The sequence below is a fragment of the Vigna umbellata genome, chromosome 5 (genome assembly GCF_029865625.1).
Source record: "Vigna umbellata cultivar VRB3 chromosome 5, Vumbellata_1.0, whole genome shotgun sequence".
Lineage (NCBI taxonomy): Eukaryota > Viridiplantae > Streptophyta > Magnoliopsida > Fabales > Fabaceae > Vigna > Vigna umbellata.
The window spans coordinates 54,352,814-54,373,500 of record NC_142169.1 but is presented as its reverse complement, the minus strand read 5'-3'; the positions used below and the strand labels follow the sequence as shown (position 1 = coordinate 54,373,500).

Genomic DNA, 20,687 nt, shown 5'->3' with positions numbered 1-20,687 from the left:
ATTTCGCTTTCCACTAATGACTCTTCTTGGATTTGCTTGACCATACTTCTAGTGTTTGGATCCTTGACTAAGGTTTTTCAGTCATGCATGGATGTTTGTATGGCAGTTGAATTGTCTATTTGAATTGTCTAATGAAATATGACCTATTGAGTTGAATTAGGAAGTTTGAATTAGCCTTAGAAACAATGTGATTGAAACTCTGTTATGATTGAATGATTTAAGTCTGTATTTGAGGTGGATTGTGTGGTTAAAATGTATATAATCTAAGAACAATTTGGTTTGGTCATCTAAGATTGGTTGAATTGTAGAGGCTAGTAAGTCCTAAATATGCACAATGTATGTTCTGCAGAATTATGCAGACTCGTTAGGCAAATATACTCTCGTTGGACAAGGTTAAAGTCTGGAAACTACTAACTTAGTTGTTGCTATACGAGATTTACTCGCTATGCGAAACCAACAAAGTCAAGGGATTCACTAACTTGGCCTTCGCTAGGCGAAAATATGATTGTTGGACGAGCTCAAAGTTAAAGAGTTATTGATTTGGTGTTCATTAGACAAGAATAATCTCGTTGGACAAGATATTTGTGATATATTAAGCTTGTGAGATTCAATGATGATCTCGTTAGAATATTCTCGTTTAATGAGATTAACAAAATCTAACATTAAACTCGTGTGTTTTGTTAGTTTATAATCGATAAAGGATTTTTTGTGAATGTTAATGTGATAATTGATTTGTGATGTTCATTTAAGAATGGTTGGAACCAATTCAAGGAGAAATTAGTTATAGTTTTGTTTAGTGTATGCTTTCTCATATGACAATTCAAAAAGTAGATATCTTGATATACTACCATTCAACTCATACAGAGATGTATGGGGTAGAAAAGATAATGATAAGTCTTTATCCTGAACTTTTGGTTTCAGGTGTAAGAGATTAACCTTGTGAATAGTAGAATAACCTTTACGTTTATGACTCTCCAGAGCATAAATACTACTATGAATACACATCTATAGTGAAGTTCTATATCAAAACATGTATCCGAATAATTAAGTTTTGAGCCAACTGTTTATATAATTATATGATTTATAAAATATTATAAATGTTGAACTAATATGTAATATGTTAAATTGTTTTATAAATTTTTTTAATACTAGTTTATCTTATATTCTTTTTGTTTATATTATTTTTTTTTAATGATCATTTGTTTGGTGGAAACAGATAATAAATTAAATGTTAACATGTCTTTGGTAAAGGTCGAAGATGTTCTGGAGTGATCTTTTGGAGTTTTAGTTAAATGTTTCTTTAATAGTTATTTAGTTTTTGAAAAACTTGTATAATCCTTTATGTATTCTTGTACATATTCTATGTTAATATGATTATTATACCATATAACTCTATTGATAATTTGTATATTTCATATTTATCCACTGTGCATTATGAGAATTAGTAGTCCATACTCATACGGGATGTTACCCAATTAAGATCCACTAATTTTTCTTCGTCAGGAAAACCGTATAAAGCTTTAGTATATGAAAAAGAATATTAACTCAATAAAAAATGCAAGAGAAAAGAGTATGCGTGAATTTACAATTACTTGCGTGAATCTTTCACCGGTGTCCATTAACTCTATTTTCAGGTTTGTAAAGTGATACAATTTAGAATGAATTAGCTTTATTGCAGTAATATTTGATACAATGAAATGCTTATATTATTGTGTTCCATGATTCCATTGTTGTGTAAGATAAGGGATGAAAAACTCCATTTAGGTAAAAAAAACTGAAGCTACTACAGTAAAGCCAAGGCTAATCAGATACTGATGTAATTTGATACTAATTATTATTACATTTCCTCACATACTAAAGTTTCAAGTGGAATTACAAAATTCTGCGCATTACATCATCTCACGCAAGCCCAGAACATCAATTGACCAATGCAACCTATTATGGTATGCAAATATGACAGAGGAAATTAAAGAATACTTCAAGTTAAGCATGCATTTGTGGTGACCTATTCTTCTTCACCTTCTTCGGTCATCCCCGTATGTGTCTTCGGTTTCCTTATCCTTTAAGAAACCAAGAAAAGCAAGAAACCCAAAAAAGAAGAATCCGCCAGACCAGTTGCCTCCACCTCCGCCGCCTCCACCACCACCATCATCATCATCACGAGGTGGAAATCCAGTTCCTCCGTCGTCAAGCTGTGGTGACTTCTCCTTTCCTGAAAATTGAATTAAACCAGGATGAGCAATCTAGAACATGCTTGGGAATAAGAGTCTACACGTAACAGATAACATGTAGCACAAATTACAACGGAGTTAACTTTATTTTAAAGGACTTCTGCTCAATTTTCCATGTTAGGAAGCATGGTACTTCTTTTAGAAGGGGCAATAAAGGCTTGTTTGGAGAAACTTCACCATAAGCACTTCTAGAGAAAAAAGTAAAAAGGAAAAGTTGGATAAGTTTCTCCATAAACTAAAAGTAAAGTTAGTTTATAATGAGTTAATTCGTAGAAGTCATTTCAGGTAAGCTTTTCCAAACTCTGACTTATAACTCGCATATAAGATAATTTTAGCTTTGAAGAAGCTAAACTTTTTTCCTCTGAACAGGTCCTTAATTATTAGTTAAAAATAGACAAATAAATTGCAAAACAAGAAGGGATATGCCCTGACTAAAAGGACTCAAAAAACCAGTAATGATGGCTCAGCAATTACCAGGAATGTGAGTAATTGTAGGAGCCTCTCGAGTAACAGTTTGGGTTTGCTCTGCACCACATCTTGCATTCTGCACATATCAGAGGATGCTAGTAAATGGATGATCTATCAAATATTGTTTTTTTATTATAATTATGCGTGTGTAAAAAAAAATAAAATCTCAGCACATGTAAATTGTTTTAAAAATTCTTAGGATAAAAATGGGGAAATAATAGAATGAAAAATGTCTACAGGGTAAGGGACTAAAAGTACAGAAATGGTTAAACTTAGATATTTTCAGACCAAAGACAGATAACACATCAAAGCATGTAAACCTTGGATGCACATTGATGTATGATATTTAATGCCTTAAAGTAGAATGCCACAAATACAAATGAAAATCAATATACAACGTGACTTTTAAAAGTCATTTATTCCATGTTCCCAAAATGTCCCAAGTGGCCATTAAAGATGTTGCCTCAAATGAAGTTTTCCCCAAGTGGTTAGACTTTATATGCCTAGTAGGTCTGAACAAAACCAAGTTCTATATGAAAAAATATCAAATTTAGGGGAGTTAGCGTTCTGAAATGTGTCACTTGAGATTAAAACTGATAAAATATATTCTTGAGGGCTTAACTGATCCCTCTCATTATCTTCTATATATATCGAAAACACAAGAGTACATGAAACATTAAGAGTCTGCACTAGACCTCTAGGTACAGAACTAGGTACGACTCATTAATGGTCTAGTAGACAAGCCTTAATGATGATATATAACAGTAATTATTCTAACACTCCCCCTCAGGCTGGAGCATACAGATTGTATGTACCAAGCTTGGAACAAATAAGAGTTAGTCATTTGATCCAACAAACTCCTTAATGATCCAACAAACTCGGTACATATTTCTTTTGACAATAACTTTTCCCGAACAAAATGACAATCAATTTCTATATATTTAGTTCTCTCGTGAAACACTGGATTTGATGCAATGTGAACAGCAGCTTGGTTATCACAATACATCTTCATACTCTGGATGTCACAGAAGCTAAGCTCTTGAAGGAACTGCTTCACCCATATAAGTTCACATGTTAGTGACGCCATTGCCCTATATTCAGCTTCAGCTGTTGATCGAGCCACTACATTCTGTTTCTTACTTTTCCATGAGATAATGTTTCCTCCAAGGAAAACACAATATCCAGTAGTAGATCGTCTATCAATAGGAGAACCTGCCCAATCAACATCACAATATCCTTATACCTGAAGGCTTCCTTTTTCTTCATATAAAGGCCCTTGCTCGGGAGCCTTTTTCACATACCTTAGAATGCGAATGATAGCATTCCAATGGCCAACACATGGAGCTTGCATGAACTGACTAACCACTCCAACTGCAAAAGATAGATCCGGCCTTGTAATAGTGAGAGATTAGTTTTCCAATTAGCCTCCTATATCTCTTCGGGTCGAAGAATAACTCACCTTCTTTTGTTGTTAATTTTTGATTTGGGTCCATAGGACTGTTAACCGGTCTACAATCAAACATGCCTGTTTCTTGCAAAATATCCAGAGCATACTTCCTTTGGGAGATTACAACTCCATCTTTTGACTGAGCTACTTCAATGCCTAAGAAGTATTTGAGGCTTCCAAGATCCTTAGTTTGGAAATGTCTACACAAGTACTCCTTCAATTGAGATATTCCAGCAGTATCATTTCCTGTAATGACTATATCATTAACATATATCATTTCCTGTAATGACTATATCATCAACATATACTATTAAGTAAACACATTTCCCGCGAGACGAATGATAATAAAAGACTGAATGATCTGCTTCACTGCGTTTTAGCCCAAATTTTTGAACAATGGAGCTGAATTTTCCAAACCAAGCATGTGGTGATTGCTTGAGCCCATATAAAGATCGGTGCAATTTGCAAATCATACCAGACTCCCTCTGAGCAACAAACCCAGGAGGTTGCTCCATATAAACTTCTTCCTCAAGATCACCATGAAGAAAGACATTTTTGATATCCAATTGATGAAGTGACCAATGACGAATTGCTGCCAATGTCACCATTAGGGCCAACTTTAATTACATATACCCATCGACAACCAACAACCTTTTTGCCCGGGGGAAGTGGCACAAGCTCCCAAGTATTACTGTGATCAAGAGCCTGCATTTCTACAATCATGGCTTGGCGCCATCCAGGATGATCAAGTGCTTCTTTTACATTTTTGGGTATAACCACAGAAGACACTGAGGATAAAAGGGAACAAAAGGAGGGCGACAATCTGTGATAGCTAAGAAAATTATAATTGGGATGAGTGTTTCGAGTGGAACGAGTACCTTTTTTGGGAGCAATGGGCCAACCAAAATCATCTTCACCAGGAGGCGTGGCAGGAGGCGGTGAGGGAGAAGAATCTGAAGGAGGAGATCCACCATTTTCTAGAAGAGGACTACCCATCGGGGTACTGTGTCGGAAGATATCAATATATGGAGAGGAAGGTTCGGGAGGACCTTGAGCATGACTTGGATTGACTGAGAAATTGGAGATATTGGACTCAACCACTGGAAGAGGAAGGACCTGTTGGAGGATATGAACATCTTAAACAGATGGAGAGAAGAAAGGTGTTTGTTCAAAGAATGTAACATTGGCAGACATGTAGTACTTCTTGGTTTCAGGAGAGTAACACCGATACCCTTTTTGAAGCCGAGAATAGCCTAAAAAGACACATTTGATCGAACGAGCGGAGAGCTTGTCTAGCCCCGGAGACATGTCGTGAACAAAACATACACAACCAAAAACTCGAAGAGGGGTGTGAAAGAGAGGATCATTGGGAAAGAGAATGGAGAAAGGACTTTATTATTGAGAGAGGAGGAGGGCATCCTATTAATAAGAAAACATGCAGTCAAGATGGCATCCCCCAATGATGAACCGGAATATGGGCACCACGCAAAAGGGTACGGGCAGTTTCAACCAAGTGTCTATTTTTTCTTTCGACTATACCATTTTGCTGGGGTGTATGAGGACAAGTGGACTGATGCAAAATACCATGGGAGCTAAGGATTGCAGAAAAAGTGGATGAGAAATACTCTTTAGCATTATCACTTCTTAAGATTTTAATTACTTGACCAAATTGGTTCTTGATTTCACTCAAAAAGGATGTGAAGATGGGTAACAATTCAGAGCGATCTTTCATTAGATAAACCCAAGTACATCTAAAACACTCATCAATAAATGTAACAAAATACCTAAAACCAAAAGAAGAGACGCGACTGGGTCCCCAGACATCAGAATGAATAATAGAAAAACTAGAATTACACATTAATTGAGACCTTTTAGGAAAGACAGATTTAACATGTTTTCCTAGTTGACAAGACTCACATTCTAAAGTCTGAAGACCACTAGTTCAGGACACATCTTTTTTAACTTTGACAAGTGAGGATGGCCAAATCGGTCATGTAACACTTTAGGGGGAAGTGCTGCAACACAGGATACCCGTGGACGAGATCCAAAATGGTATAAACCTCAAACTTCATATCCTTTTCCAATTTGTCTCCCCGAACCACGCTCCTGTATAACAAAAGATTTTGAATCGAAAATTATTGAACAATGTAACATTTTGGTTAACTGACTTAAGGAAATTAAGTTGAATGGACAGTTAGGGACAAAAAGAACAAATTTCAGAATTAGAGAGGGAGACAGGGAGACTTGGCCGACTCCCTTTGAACAAGTTTTAGAGCCATTTGCAAGGGTAATGAAATGGGGTTTTTCTTGGAGGGAAAGGGTTGAGAACAATGAGGTATTACCATAGATGTGATCAGAAGCACCCGAGTCAATTACCAATGAATTTTGACCTTCCATGGATTGAGAAATGCAAGCTGTGGACGTACTACTGAGATGATTGTGCCAAGCTGTTAGACTTTAATCGCAGATACTCTTCCTCAGTGAACTTGGAGTTGGAAGTGCGAGTTTCAGCTTTAGAGATATTGGTTGTTTTTGAAGGAAAACCATGCAAGGAATAGTAGCAGTTTTCTTGGGTGTGACCCACCCTCTTACAACAAGCGCACTGTGGACGTCCCCGACCTCCACGTCCTCCTCCTCTAGTGCCACGTCCTCCTCCTCTAGTGCCACGTCCTCCTCTTCCTCGCGTGGCAACCATGACAGATGGTTCCATTGTTTCATGAGCTTCCTAAGATTGAGGCACTGGAACACAAAGAAGACGTGTGGTCAAGGCTTCCAAGGGAGGGACCTCATAACTTGTCAGAAGTTGATCTCTGATATTATTCAAATCTGGATGTAAAGCACGGAGGATCATCACCATATAATACTTGTCAAGCTTCTTCTTGATGTCTTCCGAAGATTCCACTTCCAAGAACATTCTCAACTCTTCCACAACTGCTTGGGCTTCAGTCATGAAGGAGACCATATCATGGTCTGTCATTTTGAGACATGCAAGCTTGTTTGCTATATCATATAGACGTTGAATATCATTAGCATAAATGCTGAGCTTTCTTCCAAAAAGAGTGATTGAAGGCTCTAAGAGATATCAACAGTCGGGGTTCCACAGATTGCCACAATAGGGCACACAATTGGCAATCTGCTTGTTTCCATTGTTCAGCTTTTTCAGAAGGTACTTGGCTTCCATCCTACTCAAAGTGGTCATAATGTCCTTGATCGAGGAACCACATTTCCACGACAGCAGACCAAGATAGATAATTCTTTCCGTTTAGCTTTTCGGAAGTAATTGAGAAAGAAAGAACACTTCCAGACGCCATTCTTGACAAAAATAGGAGAAAGAAAAGTGCGACAGTGAGGAACCAGAAAACCCTAGAGGGTTTCTTAGGGTTTTCTTCAAGGGGAGCTTCTGGACTTCACTGAAGTAAGGTTTTGAGGGTCAGAACAGAGAGAGGAGGCTCAGGCGACAGCTATGGAGGTGTCACGGTGACTTTCCGACGGGCAGAGGGCAGCGTGTGAACAGTACGCGCCTGTTCACAACGCACGAAGAAGCTGCGCGTGGCGGAGCGTGGAGGAGAATCAGACTCCGACACCGGTGGGGTGGTCGTCGCATGAAGAGACGAACCAGATCCAGTGGTTGCCGGACGAAACAGTGACGTCGGACGGCGGCGGACAACGGCGGACAGATGTGAGATGGCAGAGAACCAAGTTGAAGAGCTTCAAATTGCAGTTGACAGCTACAGATAGTGACAAGACAACCACGGACAACGGCAAAGGACACTGGACATATGCGAACAGTAATGACAATGCTGGTGGACAACCCAGGACAGAAACCAGAGCAGGATGAACTGCTCTGATACCAACTTGAAATTAAAACTGATAAAATATATTCTTGAGGGCTTAACTGATCCCTCTCATTATCTTCTATATATATTGAAAACATAATAGTACATGGAACATCAAGAGTCTGCACTAGACCTCTAGGTACAGAACTAGGTACGACTCATTAATGGTCTAGCAGACAAGCCTTAATGATGATATATAACAGTAATTATTCTAATAGTGTCAAAAGAATCAAAGGTGAACTTTAGAAAGTAAAGAACATTACCAAAGCTGCAGAACATATTATAGTTGCTGTTTGAGGAGAGCGAGCTCTTGTACCAAATGGAAACTGTGCACAACTAGGAGATTTTGAATTATTAGTTGTCCATGATAGTCTTGGTAAACTCAATGAGGTACCAACATTCTGCTCGTTGTGGTGGCCACCTCTTCTCACTGTTAGCAAAAATACAATCACTGTTAGAAATGAAATTCAATTAGGGATTGCAAAGGGTTACATTAATCACTGTAACCCATACAAATAGAGAGAACAAATGTATATGAAAGCAGTTCATTTTACACAAATGCGGACAATAGGACAACCTGTACTAAATCTTCACCTCACACTGAATCCAATCCATTGTGTAATTAAGAAATTAGATGAAATTTTTACATGAAAGTGATATGTTGAAAATTTCGGATTTCAAACATGGATACGTTAATGCTTGGATCATAAAGCTACCAACAATGCAGTGAAACATGCATCAATTTTGTTTGCAGGTTGCTCAATCTAGACCTCTGGTCACACCACCACAGCCTAAGAACTTTTGTTGGCAAAATCTCACATTCCTATAAAGTATACAAATATTGGTCCAAGGACTTCTATGTGCAGGAATTGTGAAACAGATGCAAAATAAAGTGATGAGAACTGTAATTTCTTCAATACTTATCCTAAACACAAGTTTAAATTGAAATGCAAAAAGTCATAAATCGTCATTACCTGGTGGTAACACGGGCAAAGAAGTAACAGCACTAGTAGCCAACATTGATAACCAGGCAGGAAGACAGCTGACATGAAAACAAAATTTGAGTTTAGAAAAACAAAAAGTTATATGTATAACTGAAGAAAATAGAAGATAATATCAGTAAACAATGTCAAAAGACGGATAAATTCTCCAACAAACTTCCAAGATGATAATAAAAGATCAAAACACAACCAAAAAAAGAGCCAAGAATGGAAATCAGCATAGATTATTATAGTTTTCTTTTTTAATGAAAAAAAATGTTTAGGTGACGGTATGGCAGAAGGTTCTCCACATTGCAGGGGCAGCTTAGAGTTATCATGGGCAGAGGGTTGAAGATGAGCTCCATTTATACAACTTTATAGTTAAGTGATGATTAGATTGCCAGCAGATTCAATTGTCCAATGCAAATAAGAAATAAATCAATTTGTCATCATCTTCTACTCTTCAAACTTCAGCTTCATTGATTTAAAAAACATTCTCCACTACTTCCTAGCCATCTTGTTTAATGTGAGAACTTTCATAAGAGGGTAAACATAAACAGCAAAGATCTAGCAAAAGGAAATCAGAAATTTCTTAAGTAGAATACATTCATTGTTGAATAATTGGAATACAAATTGTTTTACATCAGTCTCAAGTTCTTATTCACTCTGTCATACATCCTATGAATCTAGTGCAAATGATTAGTCAACATAAAAACATTTTACACCACTGTCCAAGAATATGAATCACTGCCAAATAATTAAATATGTCTGACATCTCGAAATATAGTCAACTTGCCATTCACCAAACTCATTAAAAGACAAAACAACTATTGGTAGATGGTAATCAACATTTCTTTACATTGTCAGAGCATCCAAATTAAAACCCCATTTCACAATTCAAACTCTAATCACTTCAACGTCTTTGAAACTCTTATCCCATGACACAAGTACCAAATCCCTTAGACCTATTTCCAGAACCTCTAAAATTCGATTTTTCTGCATACACAACACCCTCCACCATAAGAAAATAACACACGTCTCAACACAAACACAAACAGAACCATGTACGAGGAAAATTGCCTTGTTTTTCATAACCAACAGCTTCTAATGAAACTCAACGGGAGAATTTACAGCACAACAAACCAATCACAAAGTGATAAATGGTGGCCAAAAAGACGATCAAAATTGAACCTTTAAGTTGATATCATATAAAGGAACAAAAATTGGTAACTTACCACTCGGGGCGCCGATTTCTTTCAAATTAACAAATTGTGCGAACGAAAAAGTATGGAGGGATTGCAAAATAGTGTTTCAATTGGAAGCTCCTTCTGAGAAAAGAAAACCCTAATGTAACAGAGGAAGAAGAAGATAGAGGGAAGAGAGAAACCAAATTGTTTCCAATTCACAAGGAACGTTAAACTTCATCCACATCTTTATTTATTTATTATTATTAGAAAAATAATATTGCGGCGGTCAAATGTTTTAGCTATAACATTATATAAAATTTTTTTTCTTCCAATCTTATCTTTTAATTAACTATTTTTTAAAATTAATTAATTATTTTATTAACATTATATTTTAATTTTTTTTAAATTTGAACTATTAATTTATTTAATCATTTTTAAATTTAATTAAATTTTTAAGTTAAAATAACCATATAATAAAAATATTATAAAACAAATAAAAATTAACTATAATAAAATTTTAAAAATTGTTTATATTTATTTTTATAATTATAGTAATTTTATTATGTTTTATTATCTATAACACATGTGCACATAACATGTATTTCTATTAGTAATAACTGGTACATATGTATGTGCATTTTTTTATGGTAACAAAAGATAATAATATTATTATTTATTATAATTAAAAGTTTTGATGATTTTTATTTATTTTGTATGTAATTTTTTTATCACAAAAAATATTTATTTTTTTAAAAATTATTAAATCTAAAAAATGGTTAATTTAGAAAAAATATCAAATTTTAAAAAAGATATAAGTTATAATTATATATTTATAATTATATATATACCTCTTTAATGCTTTTCTTTTTTCCAATTTTATTCTCTTAATTATTATTTTTTAAATTTAAATAATTATTCACAATAGAAAATTGTTTTTCAGTTTTATCATTTTAGTAATTACATTCTTCCAATTATTCATTATAAAAGAATTTTTTATTCTTTTATTTAAATAATTACTCATAATAAAAAAATTACATAATATTATTTATAACTAAAATTTATTTTATCTAAAATTATATTTATAATTATATATATTTTTTGTTTTTTCAATTTTATATTTTTAATTATTATTTTTAAAATTTAAAATATTTATTAGTATTTAAAAAATGCGTACATATTATTTAAACATTAATTGACTAATTATATTTTGTACTACATAGTTTATTTATTAATAACGTTTTAATATCCTTTTGTAATTTCAATATCTTTTCTCTCACTAAATTTAGAATTTTCTTAATTTAAAGAAAATGCAAGAGACAATAATTTTTTTTATCCAACTTTTTATATCAAATGAGACACTAATTGTCAAACCATTCAGATAAAAATGGAATCGAGGTGTATGCAGCTGGTTGGACTAAGCGGTTTTTGACGGTAGTATATAAGTAAACTTTTCAAAACTTCGAGCCACTTTCTGTATGCACCTCTTCTCTCCAAATTCCTGAGTTTTATTTTCTCATCCTTCTCTCTAAAATTTTCCTCATTCTCTCTACAAACTCTCACCTTTTCCTTCTTCTGATCATTAACCAGGTTGTGCCTGAGGTTTTTCCTGGTGGCAAGAGTCTCTCTTTTCACCAATCAAGTTGTTGTTTGGAGTTGGTAAGTTAAATTCACTCGTTCTTTGAAGTTTCTGTATTTTCTGATACATGCAAGCACTGTTCAGCTTGCATGTGTTCATCATCTACTTCTCTGAATCTGTTTTCTGCCTTTGATCCTCTGGTAGGTTCCTTTTCACCCATCAGAAATTAGTAGGTTGCCTTAAAAGTTGCTTGCTAGTTAGTCAAAACTGTGGAAGCATAGGAAGTGTCGGGTCTATTCGAGGTAAGGGAAGTTAGTAATTTAATTATGTTTGTTTATGTTTGAAATGATTGGTTGAACGTGTGCATGTGTGAATAATTTGACATTGGCTTGATTTCTGTGTATTGCTAAGACCTGTGAACTGGTTGAGAAGTTCTGTAGAATTATGTAGAAAGCAGAACGCTCATTGTTGAACGCTCGGTTAGGTCATGTAATCGGGTTTAGCGGTATTCGGTTTTGCAGTGATATTTTAACTTAGTGTTGTTCGGTTTAGTATTGACGTTCAGTTTTATAAATACTTGTTTTCGACCTCGGCAGTCTTTGGGTTGGTATTAACGTTCGTTCTTAGTCGTACTATGTTTAGCGTTCGGTGTTAGTAGTATTCGGTAGTCATAGCGATCGGCCTGCTCGGTCATTAACCGAGTTTGTTCTCTTTAGTGTTACCGATGTTGAACGTTTGGTCTTAGGTGTGTTGGTCGTTCTTGATAGTGCTCGGTCTTGTACTAACGCTCGTTCTCGGTAGTGTTCGGTCTTGTACTAGCGCTCATTCTTGGTAGTGCTCGGTATTGTACTAGCGCTCGTTCTTGGTAGTGCTCGGTATTGTACTAGCGCTCGTTCTTGGTAGTGCTCGGTCTTGTACTAGCGCTCGTTCTCGGTAGTGCTCAGTCTTGTACTAGCGCTCGTTCTTGATAGTGATCGGTCTTGTACTAGCGCTCGTTCTTGGTAGTGCTCAGTCATGTACTAGCGCTCGTTCTTAGTAGTGCTCGGTCTTGTACTAGCGCTCGGTCTGAGCTATATGCATTCGGTTTAAGTTTTTAAGCGTTCGTTTTAAACTCTTAGGGTTTGGCTAAGCTCCTAGTAGTAAGCTTTTCTCTAGTAATCAGCCAGTATTTACGTTTGGCAATTTCTTCAGTTGTATCTATTATGGATCGTTTGATCCTATCTTTTGGGTAGTGTGAAGGTGTCTGGTCTCCAATGTTCACAGGTTCTCTTTGTCTTATGAGTGAAAATATAACTGATGAATGACTGTTTATGTTAATTTATGAGAATTATGCTTTCAAAACTGTGGAAGAGAATTCCAAGGTGGAATGTCTTGTGGATGGTTATTGAATTGTAAAGTATGAATATGGATATTGCTAAGCTGACGTTCATCCTGAAATTCTATGAGTATCATTCTCACATAGAGAGACATATTTCATTTGTGAGAATAACAGGAGGTCCTACCACCTCAGGGTGCCGAGGTAGGTATTATGGGATTAACCTTGGGTAGTAGCTTGAATGGTGTTAGCTGTTACATTACCACAAGTGCAATGACGACTGTAGCTACATATTCATACAATTCGGATGGTCAAGTCATAGTGTTCGGTCTATATATAAATTGTGGTGTTCATTTTGTATAAGATTGCTTGTATTGTTGTTGGCATGAGGTAGCGTTCGGTCTCACATGGTTTGAACTTGTATGAAATGTATAAATATGTTTATAATTAAATTACATTAGCTTATCCTACTTTCTTGTTTTGTCTTGTATTGTCCGTCCGATTACCTTTTCTCTTGCAATGATCATCCTTTGGATGTGAGCAGAAGGCGATGAGTGTTCGGTGGAACAAGCGTTGGAAGGCGAGGATCCTGCAGCCTAGTTAGGACTGTTCGGTCATTAGACTTAGCTTATCTTTTGTAAACCGATCGGTTTATGCATAATGTTGTATAACCGTTCGTTATGTGATGTTTTGTATAAACCTAGTTGTAGAACCGTTCGGTTTATTTCCTATGTCTTGATTTATACTTATGGTGCTCTGTAAAGTTTTTAATTTTATAGTTATTTTGGATAACTGTAATGTTACATACTTTACTAACTTTTGGAGAACTGATCTAGCATATTGTTATATGTGATTAATCTATGATATAGTATTATGTTATATTTTGGGATGTTATATTAATGGTATCAGAGCAGTTAGTTTCTTATAAATTCTGTAGGTTATGAGTATACTGTGGTTGTTCTGTGTACTCAGTGTTTGGTTTAGATAATGTTTCTGTCTCCTTGAGTTAAACTAATGGTTCTTTCTCTCTGTTAAACCAGAAGATGGCACCTAGACCTCCTTCTCCCCCACCGGCAGATACAGATGCACCAGACAACACCCGAATGTTGGAGTCCATAATAGCAGCCATGTAGCAACAGAACGCTGCATTAGTTCAACAAAACACTGTGGCTCTACAGAATTTGGAGGCTGCCAGGGTATCAACAAAGATAACCCAAAGACAACTTGTGGACATGATGACAAGTGGCATAAACACAACCGGGCCGTCTACTTCTTCTGTTAGTCATCAACTCAAATGGAGTTTTGGAGAGTTTTCTTCAACATCATCCGGCCAAGTTTGATGGTAAATGTAGTTCAGACGCCATTGATCAGTGGTTATGCGACATGGAAAGGATTTACAACGCTAAGAGATGTCCATATGACAATAGGTTGGCGTTCTCTGAGTACCTACTGACTGGAGAGGCCAGTCACTAGTGGAGTAGCATGAGGATGCTACTAGAGAGCAGTGGTACTCCCATCTCTTGGGAAAGTTTCAAGAAGTTTTGTGAAGAATACTTCCCTAATAGTGTCCTGTTTGCCAAAGAGGTGAAATTTCTCGAACTGGTTCAAGAAGGGATGACTGCATCTGAATATACTGATAGGTTTAAACACCTAGTGAGGTTTTATACAATGGCCATAGATGAGGAGTGACAGTGTAGAAAGTTTGAAAGTGGGTTAAGAGGGGATCTTAAATTGTTGATCTCCAGTTTGTGCATCAAGTCGTTTTCTTCTTTGGTGGAAAGGGCCAAGGTATTAAAGAAAAATACGCTTGAAGTAGAAAGACAACAGAAGCAACAACAGAATATTGGAGGGCCGACTTCTTCCCGAATTAGTCTCGGTCCTAGGAAGACTCCTTATGCTCGGCCTCCTTCTTCAAGATCTAGAGGTTAGTCTCCAAGACCTCCAGTACAGTTCGGGCAGCCAAACGTCCCTGTGAATGTGAGGTGTTTTTCTTGTGGGGGTCCACACTATCAACCGGTTTGTCCTTAGAAGAATAGTAGTAGATGGTGTATTCGATGTGGAAGTGCAGGGCACTACGAGAGAGACTGTACTCTGGGAGAAAGAGCTAGTGGTCAACCGCAACATGTAGGAAGGTTTCATCCAAGAGGTGGTGGTGGTGGAGGAAGAGCTCAGGCTGTTGGTCGAGTATATGTACTAACAGGAACAAAAGCAACAAGTTCAGGTAATCTCATTGTCAGTTCTTGCTTGTTGTATGGAATATCTTGTTGTGTGCTTTTTGATTGGGGGCAACACATTCCTTTATCTCGAAGGAATGTGTTGAGAAGTTGGGATTGTCAGTAGATGAGCTTTAGTTTGATCAGGTGGTGTCAACCCAACAGTTGGGGAGGTTAGGACGGCTACATATTGTGTTAAATGTCCAATAGTGGTTGAGGGTCGTCGGTTCAAAGTGAATTTGATTTGTTTACCTCTTCAAGGTTTAGAGGTAATATTGGGAATGAATTGGTTAGCTGTCAATCGCATTCTTATAGATTGTGGTGGGAAGAAATTGTTGTTTCAAAATGAAGAGCAGGAAAAGTCATTAGCAATTGGTCAGTTGAGGCAGGATATAATGGAAGGTGCTAGTGCTTCCCAATACTATCTCATTTGGAAGTGGTTCAGGGTGAGCAGAATTTGGACCGATCGGTGCAGTGTAAGCAGAGGGTAGACCGTTCGATTGTAAACGAATTTCTGGACGTTTTTCCTGAAGAGATACTTGGATTGCCTTCTCCTAGAGAAGTGGAATTCTCAATTGATTTGGTGTCAGGAGCAGGGCCAGTATCCATAGACCCTTACAGAATGGCTCCAGCAGAGCTAGTTGAACTTAAGAAGCAAATTGAAGAGTTGATGGATAAACAATTCATTAGGCCAAGTGTATCACCGTGGGGTGCTCCTATGTTGTTAGTTAAGAAGAAAGATGACAGTTCTCGGCTCTGTGTAGATTATAGGCAGCTGAACAAGTTGACAATCAAGAATAAGTACCCTTTACCAAGGATTGATGATCTGTTGGATCAATTATATGGGGCTACTGTGTTTTCCAAGATAGATTTGAGGTCTGGATATCATCAGATTTTGGTTAAGGAGGAAGATGTGCAGAAGACAGCCTTCCGGTCTCGGTATGGTCATTATGAGTATGTAGTAATACCGTTCGATGTTACTAATGCTCCAGCTATATTCATGGATTACATGAACCGTATCTTCAGACCATTCTTAGTTAAATTCGTTGTCATCTTTATAGATGACATACTTATTTATTCTAAAACTCATGAAGAACATGAGGACCACCTTAGGAAGGTGCTCGGTGTGTTGAGAGAGAAGAAGCTTTATGCTAAAATGTCTAAGTGTGACTTCTGGATGGAAGAGGTGCAATTCTTAGGCATGTAATATCAGCAGGTGGTATCTCCGTGGATCCTGCAAAAGTACAGGTTGTGCTTCAATAGGAGAAACCTCGTTCGGTCACTGAGATCAGGAGTTTTGTGGGATTGACGAGCTACTATAGGCGGTTTATTGAAGCATTCTCTAAGATAGTAGCACTGTTAACTCAATTGATCAGGAAAGATCAACCTTTTGCATTGACCGATCTGTGTGAAGCTAGTTTCCAAGAGTTAAAGAAAAGGTTGACGATCACTCATGTGTTAGTAATTCCAGACACGCGTAAACCCTTTGAAGTTTTCTGTGATGCCTCTTACCAAGGATTGGGTTGTGTACTGATGCAAGAAGGGAAGGTGGTTGCATATGCTTCAAGGAAACTTAAAACTCATGAGAAGAATTATCTGACGCATGATTTGGAGTTGGCAACAGTGGTTTTTGCCTTGAAAATTTGGAGGCATTATCTGTATGGTGCTCGATTTTAGGTGTTCAGTATCACAAGAGCTTGAAGTATCTTTTTGATCAAAAGGAATTGAACATGAGGCAGAGAAGATGGATGTAATTCATAAAAGATTATGAATTTGATTTACTTTACCATCCTGGAAAAGCTAATGTAGTTGTTGATGCCTTGAGCAGAAAGATCATGCATGTGTCTACAATGATGGTTCGAGAGTGGGATTTAATTAAGAGCTTTAGAGACTTGAAGCTGCAAGTTAAGTTAGAACCGAACGGTATCAATTGTAATCGCTTAGTAGTAGAAAGTGAATTGTTGAGCCGAATACGAGAGAAGCAAGCAATAGATGTGAAGTTACAAAAATCAAGAGGACTAATCGACAAAGTAAAGATTAACATGATGATGGTGAGTTGAAGAGGATGATCCTTGAGGAAGGACATCAAAGTCGTTTTAGCATGCATCCAAGCATGACTAAAATGTATCAGGACCTTAAGGAGTCATTTTGGTGGCTAGGTATGAAGAGTGATGTGGCTCGGTTTGTGACGTCATGTTTAACCTGTCAAAGAGCAAAAGTGGAACATCAAAGATTGGACGGTTTGCTACAACAATTGGAAATTCTTGAATGGAAGTGGGATAGCATCGCTATGGATTATGTGACCCTTTTACCCCGAACAGTCAGAAATCATGATGCTATTTGGGTGATAGTGGATCGAGTAACTAAAAGTGCTCACTTCCTTGCTGTTAATTTAAAGATGTCAATGGCCAAGTTGGCTCAACTCTACATCAGAGAGGTGGTTCGGTTGCATGGGGTGCCATCTAGTATTATCTCTGACTGAGACACTAGGTTCACCTCTCGGTTTTGGCAATCATTGTAGAGTGAATTGGGCAGTAGGTTGCAGATGAGTTCAGCTTATCATCCCCAGACGGACGGTCAGTCTGAAAGGACAATCCAAACACTTTAAGACTTATTGAGGACGTGTGTTTTGGATCACTTGGGAGTATGGGGTGAAGTGTTACCTTTAGTGAAATTTACCTACAAAAATAACAATCAATCTAGTATTGGCATGACGCCATTTGAAGCCTTGTATGGAAGACGTTGTAGGACTCCTCTTTGTTGGTTTCAAGAAGACGAATCAGTGTTGACTGGGCCAGAGGTGATTCAGCAGACTACTGAAAAGGTGGAGCTAATTCAAGAAAGGTTAAGAGCTTCACAGAGTAGACAAAAGTCTTATGCCGACAGGAGAAGAAGACCTTTGGAGTTTGCTGTTGGAGATCACGTCTTTCTTAGACTAAATCATACTACGAGAATTAGAAGGGTCATTCGGTCTAAGAAGCTATCTCCTAAGTTTATTGCACCCTATCAAATTTTAAGGCGGATAGGACCAGTTGCTTATGAAATAGCCTTGCCTCCTCAACTAGCCAACCTTCACTCGGTTTTCCATGTATCACAACTCAGAAAGTATGTATCGGATCCTTCTCACGTATTGGAAGTGGATGAAATTCAAGTACGAGAAGACCGTTCGGTTGAGATGCAGCCATTCAATATTGCCGAGAGCCTAACTAAGATTCTTAGAGGAAAATCCATCAGTTTATTTAAGGTGGTCTGGGATAAGAAGACAAGTGATTTTACCTGGGAGTTGAAAGAACTCATGAGGGAGCTGTATCCTCATCTGTTCTCTAGTAAGTTCAATTTTCGGGGACAAAAATTTTGTTGTTGTTAGGGAGAATGTCAAGACCATTAAATTCAGAGAAAAGTGGAATCCAGGTGTATGCAGCTGGTTGGATCGAATGATTTTTGACGGTAGTATATAAGTAAAATTTTCAAAACTTCGAGCCACTTTCTGCATGCATCTCTTCTCTCCAAATTTCTGAGTTTTAAATTCTCCTCCTTCTCTCTAAAATTCTCCTCCTTCTCTCTACAAATTCTCACCTTTTCCTTCTTCTGATCATGAACCAGGTTGTGCCTGAGTTTTTCCCGGGTGGCAAGAGTCTCTCTTTTCACCAATCAAGTTGTTGTTTGGAGTTGGTAAGTTAAATTCACTCGTTCTTTGAAGTTTTTGTATTTTCTGATACATGCAAGCACTGTTCAACTTGCATGTGTTCATCATCTACTTCTCTGAATCTGTTTTCTGCCTTTGATCCTCTGATCGGTTCCTTTTCACCGATCAGAAATTAGTAGGTTGCCTCAAAAGTTGCTTTCTGGTTAGTCAAAACTGTGGAAGCATAGGAAGTGTCGGGTCTATTCGAGGTAAGGGAAGTTAGTAATTTAATTATGTTTGTTTATGTTTGAAATGATTTGTTGAACGTGTGCATGTGTGAATAATTTGATATTGGCTTGATTTCTGTGTATTGCCGAGACCTGTGAACTGGTTGATAACGATTGAAAAACCGTTATTTTTATACTTAATTTTGATATTTAAAACACCCTTTCTGACTAGAAACTTGATTTAACTTATGTTTTTTCTTTAGTTTTGTGAATAAGAGAGTTGAAGGTGAATTTAATGGTTTTGTGCTAGATTCCCTTGATTTTGAAGGCTATTGGAATGATTTGAAAGAAGAGTTAAAGTACCGAATGGTTGGAATGCAGAAAAGTCAACCAGTCAACCAGCGTGAAGAAAAAGTTGCGCTGAGCACCATTTTGGCGCTAAGCGCCGACGACGTGGGCTTGGACCTGTTTTATGTTATTTTTATGGGCTTAGACCTGTTTTCTGTTACTTTTATATTCTATTTAAGGACTTGCACGTCCTAGGGATTGTATCTTTTGATGGCTTGAACACAGAAACACATTTTTCACCCCTTAGGGGTAGATTTGGAGATGGTGATGGCTCTCCTCTTCTCTTTCTAGGGTTTTTCTATCTCTTCCATTCTTTCATTCCATTGTCCATCTAGTTCTTCCATGACGATGGAGAACTAAACCTTATTTGTTGTTGGGAAAGATGTAACATCTTAAACCCTCATGTATTGAATTGATTCTTGATTATATATGCTTTACTTCATTAATTTTTAGGGTTTTTCCTCTTTACTCTTTGCATGCTTTGTTTAAGTCATTCAATTGCATGATCTTTGATTTTGTCGATATGGACACATACGGGGAAATCTAGAACTGAGGAAATTCTCTCGGAAGCAATATTACCTAGACATAGAAATAGGAGGATCGGTTGCCTTTAAGCTTATGTGCAAATGTAATGCATGATTAATTGCTATGGAGACAAGACATTGTGAACTAGTAATTAGGAGTAGGCTTTCTTCACCGAGACATCGGGTTTAAGGTAACTTAAAAAGTGACATTAACATTAATGAAGAAGATGAATTCATATATGCGTCAGAGTAAATTAGGTGAAATCTAAACCCAACAACAATATCATCAACTTCATCCATTCATTCTTGTGTTTAGCCTCAATTGATCAAATTGCATTCATGTTTATTTTATTGCATTTGCATTCAAAAACCCCAAAATTTGTTCTTTAATGTCTTAATTAGTTGAGTAATCACATAATTGTTTAGTGTCATGAGTCTCTTGGGAAACGATACTTGGTCTTACCATTTATTATTACTTGATACGATTCGGTACACTTGCCGAAGTCTTAACAAGTTTTTGACTCCGTTTTCCATTGCGGAGGTCTTTTAAATTTTTAATCATTCATTAATATTAAAGTAGCTTCTTAAATTTGGTGATAATTGAAATAATTTAATCAAAAGAAAATTAAAATTCGTTGTATTTAAATTATCATTTATTTATATGAAACAACTACATTTACTCATTTTAAAAAATAGAAAATATTATTGTA

At 36.8% G+C, this 20,687-nt stretch overlaps 2 protein-coding genes across 2 annotated transcripts; one reads left to right on the top strand and one right to left on the bottom strand.

Annotated features, from left to right (window-relative positions):
* Positions 1-1,809: 1,809 nt before the first annotated feature.
* LOC124833539 (uncharacterized) lies at positions 1,810-10,377 on the bottom strand. Its single transcript, XM_047308048.2, has 5 exons — positions 10,198-10,377; positions 8,957-9,024; positions 8,246-8,412; positions 2,706-2,775; positions 1,810-2,212 (listed from the first exon to the last, which is right to left on the bottom strand). Exons 2-5 carry the CDS (start codon positions 9,000-9,002, stop codon positions 2,016-2,018), a joined length of 480 nt encoding a protein of 159 aa, XP_047164004.1. The 5' UTR covers positions 9,003-9,024; positions 10,198-10,377; the 3' UTR covers positions 1,810-2,015.
* Positions 10,378-17,963: 7,586 nt separating this feature from the next.
* LOC148198632 (uncharacterized) lies at positions 17,964-18,691 on the top strand. The gene is made up of 2 exons (XM_088115884.1): positions 17,964-18,579; positions 18,621-18,691. Exons 1-2 carry the CDS (start codon positions 17,964-17,966, stop codon positions 18,689-18,691), a joined length of 687 nt encoding a protein of 228 aa, XP_087972010.1.
* Positions 18,692-20,687: the final 1,996 nt, after the last annotated feature.

Bases quoted from the DNA above. Each gene is read 5' to 3' on its own strand.
- LOC124833539 (XM_047308048.2), bottom strand. From the start codon at position 9,002: ATGTTGGCTACTAGTGCTGTTACTTCTTTGCCCGTGTTACCACCAG. The intron at 2,776-8,245 runs GTAATGTTCTTT...TGATATGTGCAG, and splicing joins TAATATGTTCTGCAGCTTTG to AATGCAAGATGTGGTGCAGA. The intron at 2,213-2,705 runs GTAATTGCTGAG...TTCAATTTTCAG, and splicing joins TACAATTACTCACATTCCTG to GAAAGGAGAAGTCACCACAG.
- LOC148198632 (XM_088115884.1), top strand. From the start codon at position 17,964: ATGACGCCATTTGAAGCCTTGTATGGAAGACGTTGTAGGACTCCTCTT. The intron at 18,580-18,620 runs GTAAGTTCAATT...TGTTGTTGTTAG, and splicing joins GTATCCTCATCTGTTCTCTA to GGAGAATGTCAAGACCATTA.